Source organism: Pararge aegeria, chromosome 4 (genome assembly GCF_905163445.1).
Source record: "Pararge aegeria chromosome 4, ilParAegt1.1, whole genome shotgun sequence".
In the NCBI taxonomy this organism is placed as follows: Eukaryota; Metazoa; Arthropoda; class Insecta; order Lepidoptera; family Nymphalidae; genus Pararge; species Pararge aegeria.
In genome coordinates this window covers 2,209,031-2,233,388 of record NC_053183.1, presented here as the reverse complement: position 1 = coordinate 2,233,388, position 24,358 = coordinate 2,209,031, and the positions used below count along the sequence as shown (strand labels likewise).

Below are 24,358 nucleotides of genomic sequence, written 5' to 3'. Positions count from 1 at the left end.
AGGCCTTTACCAGAGATTTCTTAAAAAATTAAAAGAAAAAAACGTGTGTCTAATAATGTACACGCGTTAGAAGTTATACTTCTTTGGCGTAACAAGATAAAAGCCTTTCCAAGAATTTGATCTTAATTTTATCTTTAATTTTATCTATATAATATATGACACTAACAAGAGAAAAAAGTTATTTTATATATAACGCATTATCTAGTAATCTCATTATCAAACCAGTTCTTTTGTAAACCATTGCCATAGTTTTTACTGAAAGATATCAGAAACAGCCCTTAAATGATACATCACATTTCAAAAATAAAATAAAGTGACTCCTGTCACTTTATTTGCGCATAGTACGCGTCGCATGGGTACTATGCGCGTGTCGGTATTTTATCTTCAATAGGTTTGTCTTAAATAAGCACTTAGAATGTTTTGAATTAGTTTGTATGGAAAAAGAAATAGACTTCTTTTGATTTAATATTTTTACAGGCTGATTCCTTGAACAGTATTTAGTAATTCCGTTACACGTTGTATGTAGACTATTTATCAATTTATTACCGTCTCACGAGTCACCTCAAAGGTCGTATGTCGAAGTACACCACGCTGGCCAAGTTACGGGCTAGCTAATGAGCTTAGCATAAGTCGATACTTACATTGCATCTTTGATAGTCTTCACCCACTTCCGTCTACAGTCTTCCGTGCGCGCGTACAAAGTGTATGTCGCGTCCTGGAATCTCTGCTGGAGGTAGAAGTGCGACGTCCACCTCGCATCTCCTCGTAGAGTTCTTCTCCCGCAAGCCTCTTCTACGCGATACTCAGCTAATCGGATACCCGTGCGGTATGAATATTGGTTGTCCTACACACAATTATAATACTTTAAATGCACCTTTGATATTATATCCTATTATAATATTAAAGATTACATGTATGATAAAAAAGCTCGGGTATGAATTGCTCTAACTTCATAGCTAAACATTAACTCGATTGTGAGATGGTGATAACAAAAAAAAACCTGGCTAAGTTTGTTGTGGGCTGTTCTTAGACCAGGGCGCGTTTGGAACACTCCTAGCTTTAGTTTTAAGTTAACGAATGCAGTTATCACCGTCACCTAGCATTAGTGTTTACATGTTAATTGTGTGAACGCGCTTCATAAGTGCCTGTGATAAGTTCTACATGAATAGGAAATATTTGAATTTGAATTTACGGATATATTTTTTTTTAATAATAATGTATTATGTACTAGAGGCGACGTCGCTAAGCAACGGTTGCAGAGCGTTTTGCGGTCCATTGGGCTGCAATTGACATTTCTGCTGGTTACAACCAGAATCTACGTGTAGCCGTCAAAGAAAGAATGTTACTTTGCGAAAGCATGATGCTACCTAGTGGAAGCGTGTGATGATTTCGTCCTTTTTCACTTCACTCACTGACTCTGTGATCCTGAAATTATCACTGAGAACTCAATTTTAGATTATATAACACCGCGCTAATACCCACTGAAATTAGTGTTTCAAAAATAAACATAATTCGTTATTCATGACAATTAAAAATTTAAAAAAGTTATTATAGTTATATGCTATGTATTTTCATATTATTTTTATACTTTATTGTAAGGTATTTATTATGTTGTAGCCATGGAAGACTATGGGTGAACGAAAAGTATCCCAGTTTTTTTATTTTAGCCAAAATTAAATTTACTGTTCCGCGTAAAATTGCGCGCCTCGGTAACTTCAAACCGTTTGTTGGAAAGTTGTATAGAACGAGTTTAGGCGCTCATATTATACTGGCTAGGATCTGCCGAGAGCACAACAAGCTATTCCAAGCTACTCGTGCCGACATCCACTCATGTTCTCTTCAGCAATACAAAAAAATTCTGCAACAATATATTAGTACAGCTAGTTGATAATTCCCTCGCCTTCATAAATCTACTTGTGTTTTTATTTTTAGATACGCATGCCGATTTGCCAGTAATTGGGTTTACACTACAACTTTATGTTTCTCAATTTTTTAGTTCCTAAGCTTGTTTCAGTGTATAATCTGTTGGTGAACCTAATAAATAAACAAAACCCAGTTAACGAGGCGCGTACTACAATAGCACGGCACAATAGTTATTTATTCAAATTATAGTACAATTATTCTGACAATAACACTAAGAGATTATTGACAACTAAAAGACTATAACAATGCATAAAAAAAGATATGTACAACGCATGTTGATGTTAGTATTAACATCAACATGCGTTGATGAAAGAGACTCAAACATGTTTGAAAGAGACTCTCAACAACAAACTGTGGGTGAACAGCATGCATAGGTGTGCGTTTGCTTTTTTGTGAGCATTTTTTCGTGCGTTGTGACATAGCTAGTGTCGTAGAGTCGGTGAAAATTAATATGATATTTTTATCCGGAATTTCGAATCAACTTTTGTTTACGGTTCACCGCAAAACCAATCTTGACGAAACTTTGTACAGTGACAGCTTGCATCCTGTAGGATTGTTTCTAACCGCGGTTAATAAAAGGCTTGGTTCTGAATTTCAATTTAACTTTTCAGTATGATATAAAGAAACATCGGAGATTGTATGACCATTGAAATAAGAACATACGGAATCCTCATTCAGCCATTATTGTATGCAGTGCACTGTGTCCAAAAACAGTGAAAACGCTGTGGAATGTTGCTCACAAACTTTTTCCCATTTACCCATTTTATGGTAAACGTTTAGAACATTAGAGGTAAAATAATTACTGTCAACTGCTAAATAGTATGAATTGACTAACCGTTTGTTCAAAAAACACTACTAATGTGGAGTGGTTTTTGGTGCTTCAATATAAGTCGTGTACACGGTTTCCGTACGTTCTCAATTCTGTGGGCATGACATGTTAACCAAAAGCTATGAAACACAGTAGACTGAAGATTACATGACAAGCCGGGAAGGAAAAATTATTGCATTGCGTCATAAGAACGAGCTACTAATTAAGAACACTAATTAATTAGCCCCAGAACATCATTTTCTCAATAATAAACTAGTCTTATTTCGCAATAGTTTAAATTCTGCTAAACAAGTTTACATGCAAACTTTTTCTTCGAAAACAAAATGCAGCTGGTGAGTTAAGGTGATGGAGTGAGTGTGTGCCTCTAGTACGAGTTTGCATTTCTCGAAAACTTCAATGGTTTTCGATCAACGACATTTTTACTCCACAAATTTCCGTTTAATGTTACGTACAATATTTTTAAATCCTTACTATTATTATAAATGAGAAAGTGTATGTTGTCTGTTTGTCCTCCTTCACGTGCCAACTAAGCCATATATCAACATGATTTTCGGCATAGAGTTAGTTAAAAAAACGTTGAGTAACATAGTCAAATTTTTATCCCAAGACATCAAACGGTTCCCACAGGATTAATAAAAAACCGTAATAAACGCGGACGAACAATGAGGTTACCCTCAGTTAGTTTTACCGGTTACCAGTTAGTTTTTTTTATATGCAAGGAAAGCTTACACCTCATTGCAATCATACACAATGGCGAGCGGGCATAACTATGTCGCGGTAGCCAAGAAATTGTAAATTCGCCATTGCTTAAAAAGTAGTCATATGGCAAGAAAACTTGACGGCGGAAGCTTTTGATATCGTGGCTGTAAGTAACGCGGAAAGAACTAAGGGATTTCGTTAAAATGTTTCGTTAAAAACTCGTACTAGAGATACGTATCTGACGGTCGGCTCATTTTTCGCATCCGCCATTTTGACTTCAGTGACAATTTTGCAGCTCTCATAACATCAATTAATTAATAAAATGTATTTAAATAATATCGTATATACATACAATTAGTATTAATATTTACGCTTCGAAAACGTTTTGGAATGAACAAAATCTAGGCCGCAAACTGGTAAAAATAAGTCATAATGGCCGACACGACATATGCCAACTTTCACAAGGTGCAAACACGTGACATGTATTAACATCAGCCAAATCACACAACTACCCGTCGCCTTACTGGTTATTTGTTCAAACTACCGGTTAGAATTTAACGGTACAGAGTTTTATTTTCTAGTTTACACAAAACTTTATTTCAAAGAATATTCTATTTTTCAGTATATTTTGTTCAATTTTTATGATTCTTGTACAAAACATTTTGAAACAAAATATTATCATCATTAAAAACAGTACAAAGGAATAGATTATCCCTACAATAGAGATTTCTCCAAGCTTCCCTAGAATGTAAGGTGTAAATATATTTAAGGTGGTATATACTCGTAGGTCTACATACTAAAACCAACATAGATAAAAATGTATATGTATTTTTACATCTTTATCTGTGTTGATAAACCTTAGTTTTAGTCATTTAAAAATTTATTTAAGGCTGGCCACTAATGCCCGCTAGGCAATGTCTAATTAAGTAACGCCTAATCAATGAAGATTCCTATGCATACAATTACCTTTCACCAATCGATTTTCACTAGGCAACTAATATAACCTTACTTGTCTATGACTTTAGCCACAAGGTGTGGTATTTCGTCTTTGTATTATCATATATTTATTTATTTTATTTTTTAGATTTCCTAATCCTAAGGTTGCCTGGTAGAGATCGCTACTTAGCCATAAGGCCGTCTTTTATATCCAAATACTTAGAGTCTAATTTAAAAAAAAAATTTTCATTTTGTAGAGTGAAAATAAATAAATAAATATCTGATTTTTAGTATGGATTTAAGGTTATTAAAAAAATAATCGTACTAATATGTTTTTTTCATCTGTCTAGTGTCACTTTACGAGTTCAACATATATATCACAATTAACTTAGATTGCGCCTAAATTATTCATCATCTAAGAGTTGGTGAAACGTTTTTTTATTCAATACGCATCACCCAAATCATTAGGCGTACCATTTAAGCGTTTCCTAGGTTAAGTGAAAAATGTTTATTTTTTTATTTTTGGAGTTTGAATTTAGAGAGATTGATCGTTTGGACAAATAAGCAATGAGGCGACGTAGTGTCTACTTACTACCAACAGTCCAGTAGGCCCTACTTGGCCTCGGGCAGGGTCTGAGGGCACGCAAAGCAACGTTAGTATATGGTTATCGATATTTACTGTTGGGTAGATCACCTTGACGGGCTTGCACAGCAGCATCAGCTTGTCAAACACGAACACGTAACGCGATCGAACCTTCTGGTCTTCGTGCGCCTTGACTTTCAGTTCTCCGTCGAGGAGCAATCTGCCGTAAGCGGCGAGACTTGCCCCGCCCCCGCCGAGGGCCGCCGCGTCCCAGTCGATTATGCTCTCCTGGTACAACGAGAATTAATGTTGCTAATTTAAAATAATACAAAATTTATAATTCATTCAAAATTAAAAAATGTTTTATTCACGTAGGCCTTATTACAGGCACTTATGAAGCGTTCATACATTTAACATGTTACACTAATGTTAGTGTTGGTGATAACTGCATTCGTTAACTTAAAACTAAAGCTAGGAGGGTTCCAAACGCGCCCTGGTCTAAGAAGAGCCCACAACAAACTAAGCCAGGTTTTTATTTTGTTATCACCAACTGGCATCCCATGGATTGGAAGAGAAGACCCGGTAGGCCATTGAAAAGATGGGAGGACGACATCGCGAAAGTTGCGGGTAAGACATGGAGTACTCTTGCAAGGGACAGGTGCAAATGGAAAAATATGGAGGAGGCTTTTACCGCCGCTGGCGGTCCTTACGTAAATTAGATAGTATAAGTACAATAAGGGCAATATATTACTTAGCTATGAAAACATTAAAATAGAAAATAAGAATTTAGGATTAAGGAAAATTGTATTTAACTCTATTGTATTTAGCCAGTAAGGTACTTAATTGTAAGGAAGGTAAATAAAGCTTTATTATTATTATATTATTATTATTATTATCACCATCTCACAGTCTAGTTAATGTTGAGCAATTCATACCTAAGCTTTTTTATCATACATGTACTCCTTAATATTATTATAGGATTTTTCTATAAGCTTATAAAAACTTTGAACTTATTTATTTCAGGATTCACCGATAGACAAATTACAAAAAAAATGTGTGTTTGTAACCTTTACGCGCAATTGAAGTAAAACTTCTTAGGCGGTGACGGCATATATCACTGAAATTATTAAATTTTAACTAAAATAATGAATGCCATATTATAATTTAATTATATTTATTATTTATGTGCTTTTCAAAGATTATTCAAATGTTATAATCATAATATTATTCATTGGAAGTAGGTACTTGAGTGTCATCATAATTTTTTATGTATGAAATTATAGGTTTGTGGTATCTATCTATAAAGTGAAACACAAATTTTAGTCTCTAAATTCGCTCCTTCTCTTGAAAATACAGCAACTATGCAATTTAAAAAAACCGTTGAATAGCGGAAACTACACAGACGTCTGACGTAAGCGTTACTTCCGTCAGAAAAAAGATCAGAGTTACTCCCTCGAGCCTCCCTTATCGGGCCTAAAGAAGTTTTACTTCAATAAAATAAAATAAATGTATTATAAAATATTTAGTTTAAAATAATTTTGCATAAAATAAAAGAAAACACCCAGTAATTAGATAGAAGCACGCGTTTCTTCGCACACTATCACATACAATGAATATTAACCTGTGAAGTGTTGCTCTGTTTATAGCCAATGGTTTTCAACCTTCCATCAGGTGGGCCGTTTGCTTGGTCCGTCAAGAAGAAGAAGAAGTCTTATTGCACATACAAATAGATAGCCAGGTTATAATACAAAACATATGCACAAATGCGGCCTTATCGCTTGAAGCGATCTGCTCCAGACAACCTTTGGTAGAAGAAACTTTTTACATAAAACGTCACGTCAATTATTATTATTATTATAAAAAAAAAAAGTTTTGACTAACCTGCACTTTAGCGAGCAACACAAGCACCTCGCTGTCACGTTTGACCTCATTTATGTATTGTGCAACATCCACCATCGCCTCTTTCGCACGCTCCAGACCCCGGAATTCTTCATGGTTCTGAAAAATGTATTATATCAGTTATTGCGTTATCTATCTTTATAACAAGAGAGACTGTGATGAACTTTCCGTTTTTTTCTCTTTTTTTTCAATTCTTTAAAGGCTCGCGACTCGATCATAGACAAAAAGTTTTTATAAGTGACTACCTGTTGCCCGCGACTTTGTCTGCGTTTGATTTTGTTTTTTGATGTGGCATTAAATTTAAATTTTTTTAGAACTACAATTAAAGTATTCAGTATCGCTAAGCCTTAAATGAGGGGTTTGCTGCTGTCCGCCGAGGAGTTCTGTCCTCTATATCCAAGCACAGTTTGAGCAAAATTAAACACATATTATGACCTCTTTAGTACAAAAATAATTATTTAGATCGGTTATAATTCGAATTTATAGTGTAAAATCGTCAAACACTCATCCCATCTCCCAAAGGAACCGAGCTTAATGTCGGGATAAAAAGTATCCTATATTACTTCTAACACTTCCAAGAATATGTGTACAAAGTTTCATGAGGATCGGTTAAGTAGTTTTTGCGTGAAAGCGTAACAAACAAACTTACATTGACATTTATAATATTAAGTAGGGATAGGGATGTTTTAAAGATAAGATTTTTTTTTCTCATTTCACTACAAGTTAGCCCTTGACTGCAATCTGACTGATGGTAAGTGATAATGCAGTTTAATATGGTTGTGGACTAACCCACTACGGAGTATGGTAGTTATATTAAACTCATACACCTCATCGGTTATAAATAGCTTAGCGGAACGCCCGTGTCGGTAGTGTGGAAACTAGCCACGGCCGAAGCCTCCTAACAGACAGCAACAGACAAAATTCAGAAATCAAAAGTTTCCATATTGCCCTTTACTTGACCTCTAACTTAAAAGCACAAATCTAACCACTGCGCTATCGTGCAAGTCCCAATTATGATCGTATCTTAAAACCGGCATCTCTCATTTTACTATACTCACCGGTTGTGTTTCATGGACAAGCTTGTCCAATAGGAGGTGGTATTTGAGCACCCTCTGCATCGGCACCGACAAAATGTCCCGCAGTTGTATGCGACCGTCGCTGTGCTCTTTCTGACATTTCTGACAGTAAACAGAAGATAAGGATTCATTAGAATTTCATAGTTTTCTTAGAAATATAAATATACACACAATCGAAACAGCAACGTTTTCTACTAGATGACGCGTCGCTATAAGACTGATATGAAAGGCATATACTAATTTCGGCATCGACGGAAGGAGAGCCGTAGCTTAATTGGATAAAGCGCTCAGTCCGCGATTGCCAGAGAGTCGCAGGTTCCGAATTTTTTTATATGCATTTTGAATTTATAAAATATTCACGCACACACACACACACACACACACACACACATTTAAGGTGGTTAACCTATGGAATGAGCTGCCGAGGGAAATGAGACAGTCCAAATCATACACATCTTTAATCTTTCGCGCGTTCGATCGCGTTAAAAGACTATTTCCTGTCTAGGACGTAGTAAGATATCTATGTATTTTTATGTGTCTGTTTAAATGACGGCCGATTGGCGCAGTTTGCAGCGACCCTGTTTTCTGAGCCCAAGGCCGTGGGTTCGATTCCCACTACTGGAAAATGTTTGTGTGATGAAAATGAATTTTTTTCAGTGTCTGGGTGTTTATATGTATATTCTAAGTATTTATGTATATTATTCATAAAAAATTATTCATCAGTCATCTTAGTACCCATAACACAAGCTACGCTTACTTTGGGGCTAGATGGCGGTGTGTGTATTGTCGTAGTATATTTATTTATTATTTATTTATTTATTAATGGTATTAAATTAAGTTTATATATTGATATATATAATATTGGATATTTATATATATAAATATATATGTAGTATTACTATGTATTGTATATGTAATGTATATAATTAGCAAATTTAGGTATTGCACTATCCCGTTTTATGTTATATGTTTCTTCAACCAAAGGTTGTGAGATCGCTTCAAGCGATAAGGCCGCCTTTGTGCATATGTTTTGTATTATCATTTATTTTGTTAACCTGGCTTTCGATTTGTATGTGCAATAAAGACTTCTGTTAATACTGTGCAGAAAGAAAGAAAAAGAAGTTCTTCTTTTTAAAGTGGTGATATCCCAATGGGTAGGACTTCTACTTCGCTTTCGAGGTGTCGAGTGGTGGTGGTGGTGGTGGAGACGATGATGATGAAGATTTAGATGACAATAATTATGTCAAGTGCTACAAATGGCAATGACCATAATCTCACTCACTAATAGCTGTTTGCTGAACGTGGAATCTCTGGCATCGAGCGTCTTCAGGGTCTCTTGTGCGTTGGTGAGGTTGGAGCAGTAGTCCCCGTACAACAGCAGCCTCTCCCTCCACGTGAGGAACACGTCGGCGAGACGCGGCGCGCCGCTGCCGGGCACGCAGTTCTCCGTGGCCAGCCGGAGTTGTCTGAGTAGCCCGGAATGGATTTCGTGTAACTCCTGCGAAAGTAAGAGTTTATTATTACCTATTGGATAGAAACAGGCGTTACTTTGCGGAAATCCATGATATTATGCAAATTAAGCTTAATTTGCTCCTCGGAAGCAGGAGAATCTGTATAAATAAATAATAAATAAATAAATATACTACTACAATACACACATCGCCATCTAGCCCCAAAGTAAGCGAAAGTAAGCGTAACTTGTGTTATGAGTACTAAGATGACTGATGAATATTTTTATGAATAATATACATAAATAATTATAATATACATATAAACACCCAGACACTGAAAAACATTCATGTTCATCACACAAACATTTTCCAGTCGTGGGAATCGAACCCACGGCCTTGGACTCAGAAAGCAGTGAAGCTGCCCACTGCGCCAATCGGCGCATATCTATATATTATATGTTATTTATAATTTCTTCAATCCTTACACTCCACGCCAAACAGATCTTCGGCAATATACCCTGCCCATGCAACTGGGTCGAAACATCGACAAATCCTTAAATATTATCGTGGTATGTACCCGTTGAACTATATTTAAGAAATGTTGATTAACCACTAAACTCATCTTGATTAACCACTATATTATTATCGATGCTGGAAAAGTCAGTAATTGCTTAACTATTAATCTTTAATCCTTATTATAGTATTTATGCAACTCTTGCACAATAAGGGTAAATAAAACACGAACATAAAAGTGTTTTAACACCTATTATCAACAGTCATTAGACAGTTTGCTTCCTGCTAATATTAAGACAGCCAGTCCTAGTAACCTAATATAATCTGTTACTGATTACCAGTAAAACATTATATCATCCTGTTTCAGAATCTTTTGTAGAGGATTCACACAACCATTTACTTCTTATTGTTGGAAGAGACCCGTGTCCTGTAGACCCGGTAATGGGTTCATATGATATGATAATGAGAGGTAATCTAACCCCCTAACAGGTTAGCCCGCTATCATCCTAGACTGCACTAGCCATTAGTTTTAATTTTATTAGTTGCCAATTTTTCATTCCAGTTCTATTTCAAAAACCTCAACATTGGATACATAATTCTAGCCTTGTGCCCTTCATTTGTGTTAGTGGAACAATCAAAATTGTATATAAACACTGCAATTTGTTACCGACATTGAATTATTGAAAGCCTCACCTTCACACCAAAAAATATGACTTGCATATCCTGGGGCTTCAAATATGGCGTCAACGGTCTCAGGAAGTATTTAATTATTTTACTAAGCACGTCCACGTAATTGCACTCGGTGTCAACCAGCTCCCTTATAACATAGTCCCTTTTCTCTAGACTATGCGACGACGTCGCTAGCTGGAATAATAAAAAAAAAAATTACATTATCTATGACCCAAGTGAGCGTAGTTGGGTACAGTAAATCGGAGTAACTTAAACTTTTTAACGCTACATCGGCAGTCTATGGTGAAAAAGGATTTTATTGTGGTTTTCTGAAATGCATCAACAAAAATTTATTTCTTTCTAAATTACTATATATTAATTACTATCAATGCTTCATGTAAACCAATGGTAATTTCTAGTTCGTGCCCACGCTTGAGTAGAAATTTCCTATAATCTAGGACCCTCCTAGAAGTAATAGGCAATTTCTAGTTATATGTGGCAGGTAACACAGATATCAGATAAAGTAACTTAAAACATTCCATGAAGAAATAAAACAATGAAACCCCATCTCACCCTCAAGAATAGTTACCCAGATTTACAGTATCTCCTGCCTAGTGTCTAAAATAAAATTGCGAACCCCATTTTCATATAAATAATACTGTCTAAACTATATTTACTGAAATAAATAGTACCATCTTTGTCCTTAATTAAAGAACAATATGAAAGAGATGGAGCTAACGGGCATGTTAACTTAGTTAGAACGCGTTTTGACGAAATTAAAAATAGGGTACGCAATATATACAGATATATTTGCAACATTAAATCTAAATAAAGTGTAATCATACAAAATTACCAAATATGTAAACAAATTGATAAAAAAAAAACATAACATTCTTGAATAAAACCTGTTGGCAGAATTCTGAAGCAATCCGGGGATTATGTAAAAGTCAAAATAGTATCCATAAGAAGTGGTTTACAATAATGCAAGCAGATAAGAACAGAAAGTACAATGAATGAATCACATAAAAATCTGAATAAAGAGATTTGTTTACATACTTGGAAATTTATATGCACTAAAAAATTGTCTATGACTCTATGAGTTTCTACACAGCATATGACAAGCGTTTAAAAAAAGTGCGTTAACCATTCTAGGCTCACTAGCATAATATACAAGCGGCTACTTGGCGGCAATAAACCAAATGGCATCGGAAGTAACGAGGCTCATGAATAATTCACACATATCGTTTCGTTCGTAACGCAGAGCTAGACTTTTACTTGTTCACTTAAAATTCCAAGTGAGGCATGAAAATACGACCGTCAGTCAGTGAGAGCGACATATTGAAGAAATAATCGCTCGAATCAGTAAAGAGTACCCATAACGTTTCTTCAAACTTTTCGTAAATTTGCGTCTTTGAAACTGATACTTCTTCAGATGTTCATAACTTTGAAAACAATATTGCTTTCTGGTTTCCTCTAAGAGTCTCACTTTAAGGGTGTTATGGATTATAATTGTAGTTTAATAATATATTCGACGGTTATTTATAATAACAGGTTATTTTAAGCTTCAATAGTAGATGTAATAAAATATCGATGAATAACTCGTAATTTAACTATGAAATTTTTTTAAGGTATTCAGGTATATATTGACTAACTATTGAGAGAGTGGTAACACGATTAAAGACTAGGTATCATGATACTCCTGCTTCCAATACCATAGAAGGCTTACCGAGAAGTTTCGTTTGAGTTTAAAGCTTCTGACACAATTGATAGCTTTAATGCAATGAATTTTTCATTTAAATTATGTACTACAATCAGACAAAAGACTTCACGGTAGGCCCCCAAATGTAAAAATAAAAAAGAAATAAAAAAAAAACCAAACGCGTACTGTGCTGAAAGCGATGGGATGGTGCGGGGCTTGGGGCGGTTCGCGGACGGGCCCCTTGACCGCGCAGAGGTCGTGGTAGATCTCCTCGTCGTGGATGCGCGCGCAGTAGCTCGCGTACTCACCGACCTCCCGGCTCGCGACCGCGCCGCCGCTGCGCACGCGTCCCATATACAATTAGCGTAAGATCACACAAGGGCTATACCCCGTTTAAAAAAATTAAACGTGCACACACTAGATGACGTCACGTAAAGGCCTATTTATTGTCTGCCACCGTTCCACTTCTCCATTTTCAAAAAAAAATTGTGCGGGAATTCATTATACACACCATTTTTTATAAAATATAAATGATTGAAACACTAAACGATGTTATATCGACGCAATAAAAATTACGTGAAGTTGACATAGTCCAGCTGTGTCTTCGCTCATTAATTTTATAACTTAAAGAATAAGTGAGCAAAAGTTCCTACAACGTCCCAATTCGCTAATCATCGCAAAATTGGGAGACGAAATCTAAGGATGGAGCGTTCCGATTAAAATTAAGCCGGGTACAGATACAACTATTGTGAATACTGACTCGCGAATGTCACCGATCGATACTCTCGCGTTACTAACTCGCCACCTTTTCCACAGGCTAGAAGTCTTCCGTGTAGGAATGTAGGCTATGTTAGACAGCAGAATGTTTTGTCTGTGGATACGTCGCGTGCGCAAACGTACCAGCCCATTCACTGTGATTCCGGGGGCGTGGAAAACTCTAATTTTCCATCGAAAGTATAATGTCAACATGTCGCCATATAGAGCCAGGCCACTAACATTGTTACTGGTTAGGGACAGTGACTAGGATCGTTTCTACTAGCAGTTAGTACACTAATTGTTTGTGTGTCGAAAGTGGGAAACTACCGGGAATATAAGCTTGTCGATTAGTGCATTACATCATATCCTAACTAATATTATAAACGCGATAGTGTATTTGTTTGTTTGTCCTTCCTTCACACCCTAACTAAGAAACCAAATCAATTTGATTTTTGGCATAGTTAGTTGAAAGGACGATGATTGAAATAGGACTTCCATCCCAGTAAAACAGATGGTCGGATGGTTGGTTCGTAAAGAACCGTAATAAACGCCGGTAACAACTGTTGAAAGATAACGACATGACCATAAACGCCAGTTTGTTTTTTGGATTGCTTAGATTTTTAGTGAATGAGTTTCTGACCCTCCTGTACAATGGTATAAAGTACTTTGAAAATGTTACTTTTTTATCATCTATAATAGTTATACATATGCTATCAAGAACTTTTTCGTAGGCATTATCAAGTTCTACAACTTTTCTATAGAACTCAATCATATATATGTCATCGTTAAAGCGGCGTTCGCAACGAAAAACCGTTTCGGTCGACCGTTTCTTCTTCGACTTACTTTGTAAGTACGACTCCCACGAAAGTTCTTTTCGGTTGATATATAGCCTATGACACTCCATAATAACGTAGCTATCTATTGGTGAAATAATTTTGAAAATCGGTTCATTAGATCTTTTTATAATATTATATAGACAAGCTAGCCCTTGACTGCAATCTCACTTGCTTGTAACAGATGATGCAGTCTAAGATGATAAAGGGCTAACCTATTGTAGGGGTATTGCAATTAGTAGACGGCCGACTAGCGCGGTGGGCAGTGCTTTGCTTTCTGAGTCAAAGGCCGTTGGTTCGATTCCCACAACTGGAAAATGATGAACATAAATATTTTTCAGTGTCTGGTGATGATAATTTTTGTTTTTTTTTTTTTAAATAATAGTAGACATTTTTTTATTCTTTTGATTGTGGTTTTATTTTTATTATTTATCTCTTACTTAGATCAGTTACATTTTGTTTTTTATGATGTCCTTCATATGTAATTATGTTTAGTGTCAATGTCCCTTTTTATGATTGTTTTGTTATTTTTTAGTTGCGAGGATTCAGTGACGACGAAGATAAGGGGGCTGGCTGAAAACCAGTGCTACGCTTTTTAGGATGCAGCTATACTGAGCAAGCTCCTTTGCCACCCATTTTTACTTTAACAAATTTATGACACAAAAAAATTTAACGTTTACACAAATGTGTTATAATAAAGACGATTCTTTCTTTCTATTTGTATTATGTTATAAGTATTTATGTCTTTTATTCATAAAATTATTCATCAGTTATCTTCCCACCATATAATACCACAAACTACGCTTACTTTGGGACTAGATGGCGACGTGTGTTTTAGTATATATTTATTTATTATTATAACTAAACCAACACCCCTAACAGCCAGACAGACCTTACGTTAGTTACGCTAACGTTACGTTAATTAGTTATTAGTAACGCGGTTAAGAAGTATCGAAGCCGATAATGCGATAGAAATATTTAAATTAAGATCATGCTGTCTAGAAACTTGTAGTACATTTATTATACATACCTTCAAAGTTTCTATAATTATGCAAATGTAATTACAATCTGATACGGCGCTGTCTACTTCTAATGTTAGAGCGAAGACGTAAATATTCACTTCCGAATATTTGAAGCTCCGTTAAGAACAATATTATTGTGTAGAAATAATTTAGAAAGTATAGAATGAATTTGCTACGCTCTAATGGTAAATATATAATTGATTTTACTTAGAGAAATTACTGCTTGTGCGTTTTAATTTTTTAGTAGTTGTCCGGGTACAAAAAATAATTTATATCATGAAATTCTGCGAGTATAATTGTATTATTATTTCGCTATTCCATAAGGAGATTTAATAATTGTTACAAAGTACGCAAGCGGGTTGATTTTTTGAAGTTATACTTCTTTAGCGGCGTTAAAGAAAAATCATGGTAGTGAAATTATACGATGTACGAAATGCGCGCGCACGTGGACACGATTTTAACAGGATGAAGATAGTCGCGAAACCGAGTGAGAGGGGAATACATCGTCCGCCAGCTAACTTTTTAAGATGCGCGCACATTATCACAAAAACCGACACCCTGAAGTTGGCTATAGTCGTCATTTTAGTTTTTCAAAAAAATGTTCGACAGTGTACACTTACAATTTTAAAAGTCTGCGGGCTCATTCCGGTGGTTTAATTTATTCAATTGTACAAAACCTCAAATTTTAATGTTCAGTGATACTTGGTGGCGTTATTATAAAACTTTCAATATATAAAATACCTTTTTTTCTATTGTTAGTGTCGTTTTCTCTACAAACGTAGAATAAGGCGTAAGATTACATTTTTGAAAAGATCTTGGTACGCCAAAGTAGTATAACTTCTAACGCGTGTACATAAGTACACGCACATTTTTTTAACATTATTTTTTGTGTTTATTAAAATAGGTTTCTGCCATAAGACTGTTATATTGATGTTCCGGGCCTTTATAATAAATCAGCAGTGATAACGTGTTAATAGTAATAACACCCACTGTATAACTACTAGACTATATTGTTTTTAATGGCAGTTGTAGCAACGATAATTATTTATTTAGTACCTTTTACATTCACATCGCTTGCAGTTAAATGCGTATAAAAAAATCCAGACCACCTATCATGGTTCTGTAAACGGCATTGACTTTCAAAATAATTTATCTTTATGGAAGTGCGATTTACAGAAGCTGAAATCTATAATCAACTAGCTGTTGCCCGCGACTTCGTCTGCGTTTGATTTTGTTTTTAAAGTATTCAGTATCGCTAAGCCTTAAATGAGCATAGTTGTGTATATATATATATATAACATGTGACTGTCAATTAATTATAGACAAATAATTTGCAATAAAATAAAATTGTGACTTTACTTAAAGATCTAAGCTATCCTATCTCTTAAGTTGGACCAGACTGCTCACGGTGTGCCAATTTAATTTAAAATCGGTTCAGTAGTTTAGGAGTCCATCGCGGACAAACATCGTGACAGGAGATTTATATATATTAAGATTATAGAATATAATAGGTAAGAATGCGTCAACAATCGCGACTTTCAAACTTTGGCCCTGATGAAAAAAGAGCCTTAATATTATGAAGAGATACCGCGTGTATCATTAAAAAAATATCAATACTTTTTCAAGCAAGAGCTCGGAGCTAGTTATTTTAGGCTTCAAACGAGGCGCGTGGGTGCGGCGAGTAAATATTATGTTAGGACGCTTTGTTATATGGGGAAGATGTTACATGTCTAGTTTAAATGTATGGTACAACCGACTTTCAAACGGCAGTTATTTGTTTTATAGTGATAATTGATCGACCAAGCGGATGTCTTGAACCTGACGGTAAGCGGGAAACCATCGCGTATGAACAGAGCCACACTTTGCAGGACGTGCAAGGAATACGACCTACAGTGTCTATCAACCTGAGTTGTAGATGCTTTCTGCGCCTGTAATAACACCGGCAACCAACCCCTTGAGATATAATTCCATTGCGATAAATTCTGGCGGCAAGAGTATGCACTTCCCCGGAGGAGCAGAAAAACGTCTACACGTACTAATATTCCTGAGTTCTTATGTTTCCTTGCAAATGCCTACAATAACGATTTAACTTTTACTAATTAAAATATAATGATTAATGGTGAATCACTAAAAATAGAGACCTCCACAGTTTTTCTGGGCGTGACCTTGGATGCAAAGCTTCAGTGGGGTGCCCATATAGATACACCAGCGGGTAAACTAAGCTCGGCTGCCTACGCAGCCAGAAAATTAAGACAGATTACTGACATTGAAATAGCCAGGCTTGTTTATTTTGCGTACTTTCATAGTGTTATGTCCTACGGAATCTTGTTATGGGGTAAAGCTGCTGATATCGAAACTATATTTATATTGCAGAAAAGAGCTGTACGATCAATATATAAACTTAAATCGCGCGAATCCCTCCGTGAGAAGTTTAGTTAGTCTTTATAACACAAAAAGATGATATAAACAGTCGACTTACAAGAAATGGTCATAAATTAGTGACATATGCATAAGGTACAGAAGTCATTTGTGTGATTGAGTATAAGCTTTTATAATATGATTCCTAAGGTAATTTTGGACCTAGCAATGCATAAATTTAAAGAATATTTTAAAACACATTAAATAATGATTATTATTATATAATAGACTAAACAGCTTTCGTTGATGCGTCTATATTTGCGTTTGACGGCCGACTGGCGCAGTGGGCAGCGACCCTGCTTTCTGAGTCCAAGGCCGTGGGTTCGATTCCCACAACTGGAACAGAGTGTTTGTGTGATGAACATGAATGTTTTTCAGTGTCCGGGTGTTTATCTGTATATTATAAGTATTTATTTGTATTATATTCATCAGCTATCTCAGTACCCATAACACAAGCTACGCTTACTTTGGGGCTAGATGGCGATGTGTGTATTGTCGTAGTATATTTATTATTTATATTTATTTATATCATTTCTTGTGCTCTTTCGCTTTTTGATGTTTGTCCAGTCTATTTTTGAACTGGTTTAGTGATAGGACTGCAGTCACTACATCGTCAGGCAAAGGCTTCCACATTTGTATAACTCTATGGCCTCTAAAGTGCTTGGAAGGATAAGACGATGCCTGCTGCCAAGTCTTAGACCATAGCCCCTTGATCTGGGGTTACTCTTTTTGAAAATATTTAATACTTATACTTAAGGAAAATCGGGATAAAAGGTCGCCTATGTTCTTTTCCATGTCAAAGGCTACATGCATGCCAAATTTCATCAAAATCCGTTAAGTAGAGCTGTTTTTGCGTGATTGAGTAAAAAACATCCACACTTTCACATTCATAATATTAAGTAGGATAATTTTTGCTTGCACATGGTACATAAACATAGATGTTAAGTATTTATTTTGGCTTTGTAATTTTTTTACCGATTTCCCTCAAACAGGAGGAGGTAAATTTCAAAACCATTGAGGATTTCGGCATTTATTTTGGTTTTGTCGTTTTTAACCGATTTCCCTGAAACAGGACGTTATCATTTCGTTTTTTTTATATGTATGTTCAGGCATAACTCCGTCATTTAAAGACGGTTTTGGAAAATTCATTCTTCGTTCGAAAGGGGTTTATCCCGATATAAATGAGACCGCCATTTAAATTAAATATAAACTAGTGATGAGTTTAAGAGACTATCGCATAAATATTCATTGTTTACGCAATCACACGACATAACAACTCAAAACAGTTACGCCTAGTTATTCAGTTCATCAGGGTATACCCATATATTCTATCAAAGTCAGTAGTAGTTACAAATTTTTCCCGACTGACAGCTAGATGTAGCACATATAATACTATGTGATACAACAAGTTAGATTTATACAAAAATGTATTTTATTTTTGGTTAGTATTAAATTCATTCACCGAAGAAGTCGGTTATTTTTTGTTTCTTCGAATTTAGATATGTCGGGCAAACATTTTTACAATGATTACGTGACGGTGAACTTGATATTCGTGAGCCTCAGCGAATTTGATTAAAACTTTGTCGACATATACAATATTATTAGCGAATTTGTTTAGTCACGGGAGCGTACACCTGTTCCGAGCGTGTACTTATATTCGAAGAAATAAGTCTGTATTATTGTTATATCATAAGACACGACCTTTTAGATTACTTCAGTGCGCTATCTGACACATTTATATGCGTTATTAATGAACGCTACAAATATCATAACTTTGAATCTCAGCATATTATATACAATACATATTGCTGCAATCTTTTAAACCGCTAAATAATACAATAGATTTTTCCGCAATGCACATATTTTTTAATAATCTTTTTAATATTTAAGGGATACGTTTCCTTCAAATTCGCTAAACGTTTTATCGGTCGCTATTAAAAAGTTACGTAACATTAAGTTATGAAAAAATTATCCAAATACTTTGGAATTATTAGTTGTTTGTAATGAAATTAAGTTAACAAATAAATTATTTTCAGTTTCATTTCATTTTCAGCTAATTATACCTACACATTGCTACATTTTTTATACGAAACTTTGTACAAAAAAAAAACAAATAAAAACCACTCATCTAAAAGCAGATGATAATAGCTTAATGTGTAAGAAGAAGCTCTGATAATCCATGATAACTAAGCCCTTTACAAATCGTAAAATCCAATGCACTTTATATACAGAACCGTCCATCAGAAGTTGTTACTTTTCAGTGTAAGATGTTGTCTAATTATTTTAAGTCTTGCGTACATACAACAATTATTTCTAATAGTGATGATAATTGACTCAACTGATGTTAATAATAATATATAAATTATTTTTTAAATTAAAAAAAGACTTCACGACATACGCCCAGGAACTAAAAAGCGAAAATTTGCTACTATGGGTTACATTCATCATCATCATCACATCAACCGATAGACGTCCACTGCTGGACATAGGTCTTTTGTAGGGAGTTCCAAGTTCCACGATTCTGAGCCGCTTGGATCCAACGGCTACCTGCGACGCGCTTAATGTCGTCTGTCCACCTCGTTGGGGGTCGACCAACGCTGCGCTTACCAGTACGGGGCTGCCATTCCAGCACCTTGGGACCCCAACGTCCATCCTTTCTCCGAACTATGTGCCCGGCCCATTGCCACTTAAGCTTCGCGACTCGTTGAGCTATGTCGGTAACTTTGGTTCTTCTACGAATCTCCACATTTCTGATTCGATCGCGTAGAGATACTCCGAGCATAGCTCTCTCCATCGCCCGCTGAGTGACTCTAAGCCTTCTTATGAGGCCCATAGTTAACGACCATGTTTCAGAGCCATAGGTCATCATTATTGATTTTTTTTTCATGGGTTACATTATTATTGATTTTTTAATAACAGCTCGACCGATTTCGATAAAATTTGAATTGGACATCCTAGAAAGTATGCCCTTTAAAATAATTTTTCAAATCGGTTCAGGCGGCTTCGAGCAATCGGATAACATACATTAAAAAAAAAGATTCCGACGAATTGAGAACCTGCTCCTTTTTGAAGTCGGTTAAAACTCTGCCTTCAAAAAGAGCAAGCAACACTTCGCAGGGCATGCAAGCAGTGGCGTGCATAGAGGGCATGCACAGGGTATGCAGATTATATAAATGAAAAAAAAAACTCAAGTACGAGTTATAAAAAAATTAAGGATTGGCGTTGAGTTATAAAAAGCCTACCCATGAGTATTTATAACTCGTACTGGGGATTTTCCTCATTTTATATCATCTGCATACCCTGTGCATACCCTCTATGCACGACACTGCATGCGAGGTACAAGTCCTTCAAAGTGTCGCCCTTTGTCACTAACTAATAGGTAGAGCTATAGATTCACTTGGAAACTTCGTATTAAGTTACTGAACACCGATAGGTATAAGTAGAATGTGTAGATAATTCTTGAGAAGGCACATAGATTACGCAAATATCTATATAGATATCCGTACTTATATTTGACATTCTGAAAAGTATCAGATGCACTGGAAAAGATAACAATACAACAAACGATAGCGTTAACGATTGTTATATGGAATAGAAGAACAACTGATGAATATTTCTTTGACAAGGAGTATTGTGTTACAAGGAATGCTTACGTTTTGAATCTTGTGACGCAAGTCGAATAACCTATAGTGTACGAAATACCTAATTATATTTTAACGTTAAAAATTGTGATAACCTTTACTGATATTATAAAGAGGGATTTGTTATTTTGTATGTATATATGTCAACAATATTAGAGTATTTTTTACTTGATTTTTTTTATTAAAGCGGTGTTAGCAGTGGGTAGGGCTTCGACTTTCGGGGGGCCGAGTTCGAATCCCAGCATGCCCCTCTAAGTTATTTTGTTTTTTTGCTTTACCAACGGCTTTACATTACAAAAAAAACAATTTAAACTAGCTCATACAGAATGTAAATTATGTGCGATTTAACCAATAAAATATGACCTGCTTCAACGTTGGTGGATAACATCGTGTGAAACCTGCATGCCTGAGAGTTCTTCATAATATTCTCAAAGGTGTGTGAAGTCCATCAACCCGCACTGGGCCAGAGTGGTGGACTACGGCCTTAACCCCTCCTCATTTTGGGAGGAGACCCGTACCCTGTAGTGGGCCGGCAATGAGGTGATAAGATGATGATGTTATTATGATGCTTTATTAAAGTTGTATAAGCTACTATATTCTATTAAATACATAAAGGGACGATATCGTAGTTTGAAAATCCCTAAGAAAGACTTCATTAGTCTACGAATCCACTAGTGCCCGGACATCTATCCGATACCTTGGTGGTAATAACTGTCAGTTCAACTAGATCTTACAGTGTAGGTATGGAGGGTAGAGGTAAGGAGAGTCATCTGTGTATATGAAAAAGTGTCGTCAAAATGTATTAAATTAGGATGGCGCCACATTTGCATCAGGGTAACTCTTAAAAGAACTCTTACAAATATAAATACCGTACTATTTACTGTTTACGAAATAAAATCACTCTAAACGCACGTTTGGTTATAATAAATCTGTAAGGTTATATTTACCACAATATTTTGTACAACGTAAGTTGTTGAAATTCTCAATAATTAACTACTTTAGTCGATAATGACATTAAATTTTTTAACTCGGCATACTTCAATTCATCTACGATTGCTACATTCATACCATACCCTGTGCATCCACCAGCGCCATTGTGGAGGATTTTTGAACTGTTATTTAGCGCAACAACTGGACACTTTTTCAACTTTTCTCCCATATAAGATGACTCTCCTTACCTCTACCCTCCATAAGTGTAGGTTACTGGAATGGGTGGCGAGCTGGAGAACTCCACTTGAAATACGGCAAAGCGTTTCAAAAATATTAAGGAAAGTCAAGTTGACGCTCGATGTTGAGAACGCGACGCGCGACGTTTGACATATATGCATTATGAACTGTCTATAGTCAATCTCGCGAATGACGATGAGTGAATAAAGCGCTACTGTACCGCTTGGTATACACGCTATATCCAGCTGCTATTGAAAATTCTTAGCTTCCTACTCGAGAGACCTTCCTACTAGAGTCTGGCTTTTGAGCGTAAACAAATCAGCAATAGCATTCGTACGAGTATTATTAATACATTAATATACTTTTTTTTTTTAATTATTTACAATGTTGAGATAACTCTATCAAAATTTGTATTGAAAAATGTATTATTATTATCATGATACGATCTTACGCGGAGATAAGCACGCTGTATAGAATGGCGTGCTTACCTTACCTCAGACCTAAGAAATATGTAGTTAAATCGAATCAAACTTATCTGCCCGACATAAATCTGACCGAATTTGAAACTTTTTGCATATGAATGTTATATTCCATGGTTTAAGAATATGAAAATTTTTAGCTGGCAACTTTTGATGGATAGTTCAACATTTCAGTTTATTCGAAACGCTTGCTCATACAACCGTTATACATTACCGCTGCTAGTAAAGAATTTCGTGAATTACATATATATTTGTTTGTACTTATAGTCTGTTTTCTCTTACCTGTCTTAATGTTAAGAATCTTATTGTTACTCTTTAGAGAACTTAGCTAGAAGAGAAGAGAGGTTTATTTTCAAATTGTTAAGAAAATAATAAAAAAAAACTTATTTCATTTGTTTTCATTTACTTTACCTCACTTTTTTAGTAAAACTTACTTTACACTAAAAAGTAACGTTTTTGTTTACCCTAGTAAAATGTAAAGTACCTAATAGTTGAAGTTTAGAAAAAATGGAGTGTTGATAATATTATGTGGATTGCAAACACGTAAAACTGTTGTTCCTCTTGGAAATCGAACTTCTGTGATGTATCGCCTAGTCTATTTACATATACTATTAATAGATTGAATGCGAAACTCTTAAAAGTTTTTGTATATTTACATTACAAAACAGCGGAAACGTGCAAGCGGCCTCTAAACGTGTCCGCCTATTATATAGGACCGTAACAATATCGTAATTCGTAACGTGATATGGTTTATTAAATTTTGAACGCCAAAACATTTGATATAAACAACATTATTGTTTTATATAGAAAAGGCTGGTTTTTGTTTGAATAATTCGCAAGGGATGCGATTTAAAATTAGCTTCTCGAGCTTCTGAGATTGTAGCTTTAGAATACGAAGAAATTGATTGGGAGTTACCTACGGTATGTCACTTGGGGACTTTGATTGCAAAAACTGTAATAAGGGGGATCACAATATTATGCTTAGAATTGAAAAATATAAAAAAAAAAAAAAAAAAAGACAGTTAGAAATGGCACACCGGCGAGCTACTGCCGAACCCGTCAGAACGATGCGACTGATGTCCGGGCTACTGCCAAGTGCGAGTTACTGTCAAGTGATAGGTGAGCTACTAACTCGGATGCGAGCCCCTATCTAACTCGCACGTGCGACTAACTAACTAGTAAGGTATGTCATGTACGTTGCGCGTAGTGCACCACTTCGGCAGACCAACTTGCATGTTAGCTCGCACTGTGTAAAACGGCCATTACACTCGATAGAAGTCACAATGTAATGTTTTACTTCATGCAATGTTCCAGTAAATAGATACAAATCTTTGCTAGTCCAATTTTGGCATTATATACCTGGGTAAACTGTGAAGAACACACGAGTGACTATATATAGCACAGAGTTACTTGAGTTGACGGAGAGTAACTTGAAATTTCCGAGAATAGTTTACTGTAACATTCGTATTTTTAACACGAAAAGTCATTTACGTCGTAACATTAACAACAGGACGGACAGTAACGTAAGCTACTTTCAGTCCAGGAAATCGTTTTTTTTTTTTTTGCAACTAAGTACGAGTACGTGTGCGGACTAATTAAAGTTAATTATTTAAAAAATGAACAGGTACGAAATCGTAGATTAAAAAACAATAGCACAAATAAAAACAGAAAAGAAAAACTACAACAGCGATTTTAAATTGACTAATAAGGATTAACCAATTAAGATCTTGTCACGTTCCTATATAACAAGCGAACTAAAAAAATC

General features: G+C 35.6%; 1 protein-coding gene across 1 annotated transcript in view; it reads right to left on the bottom strand.

The window, feature by feature from the left end:
* Positions 1-24,358, bottom strand: part of LOC120623297 (protein vav) — a 43,571-nt gene that overhangs the window by 10,786 nt on the left and 8,427 nt on the right. The window contains exons 4-10 of the mRNA XM_039889246.1: positions 12,464-12,614; positions 10,603-10,773; positions 9,228-9,443; positions 7,928-8,047; positions 6,852-6,968; positions 5,082-5,258; positions 642-844 (exon numbers count right to left, since the gene is read on the bottom strand). Coding sequence (XP_039745180.1) covers positions 642-844; positions 5,082-5,258; positions 6,852-6,968; positions 7,928-8,047; positions 9,228-9,443; positions 10,603-10,773; positions 12,464-12,614 — 1,155 coding nt within the window. The remainder of the gene's footprint in view (positions 1-641; positions 845-5,081; positions 5,259-6,851; positions 6,969-7,927; positions 8,048-9,227; positions 9,444-10,602; positions 10,774-12,463; positions 12,615-24,358) is intronic.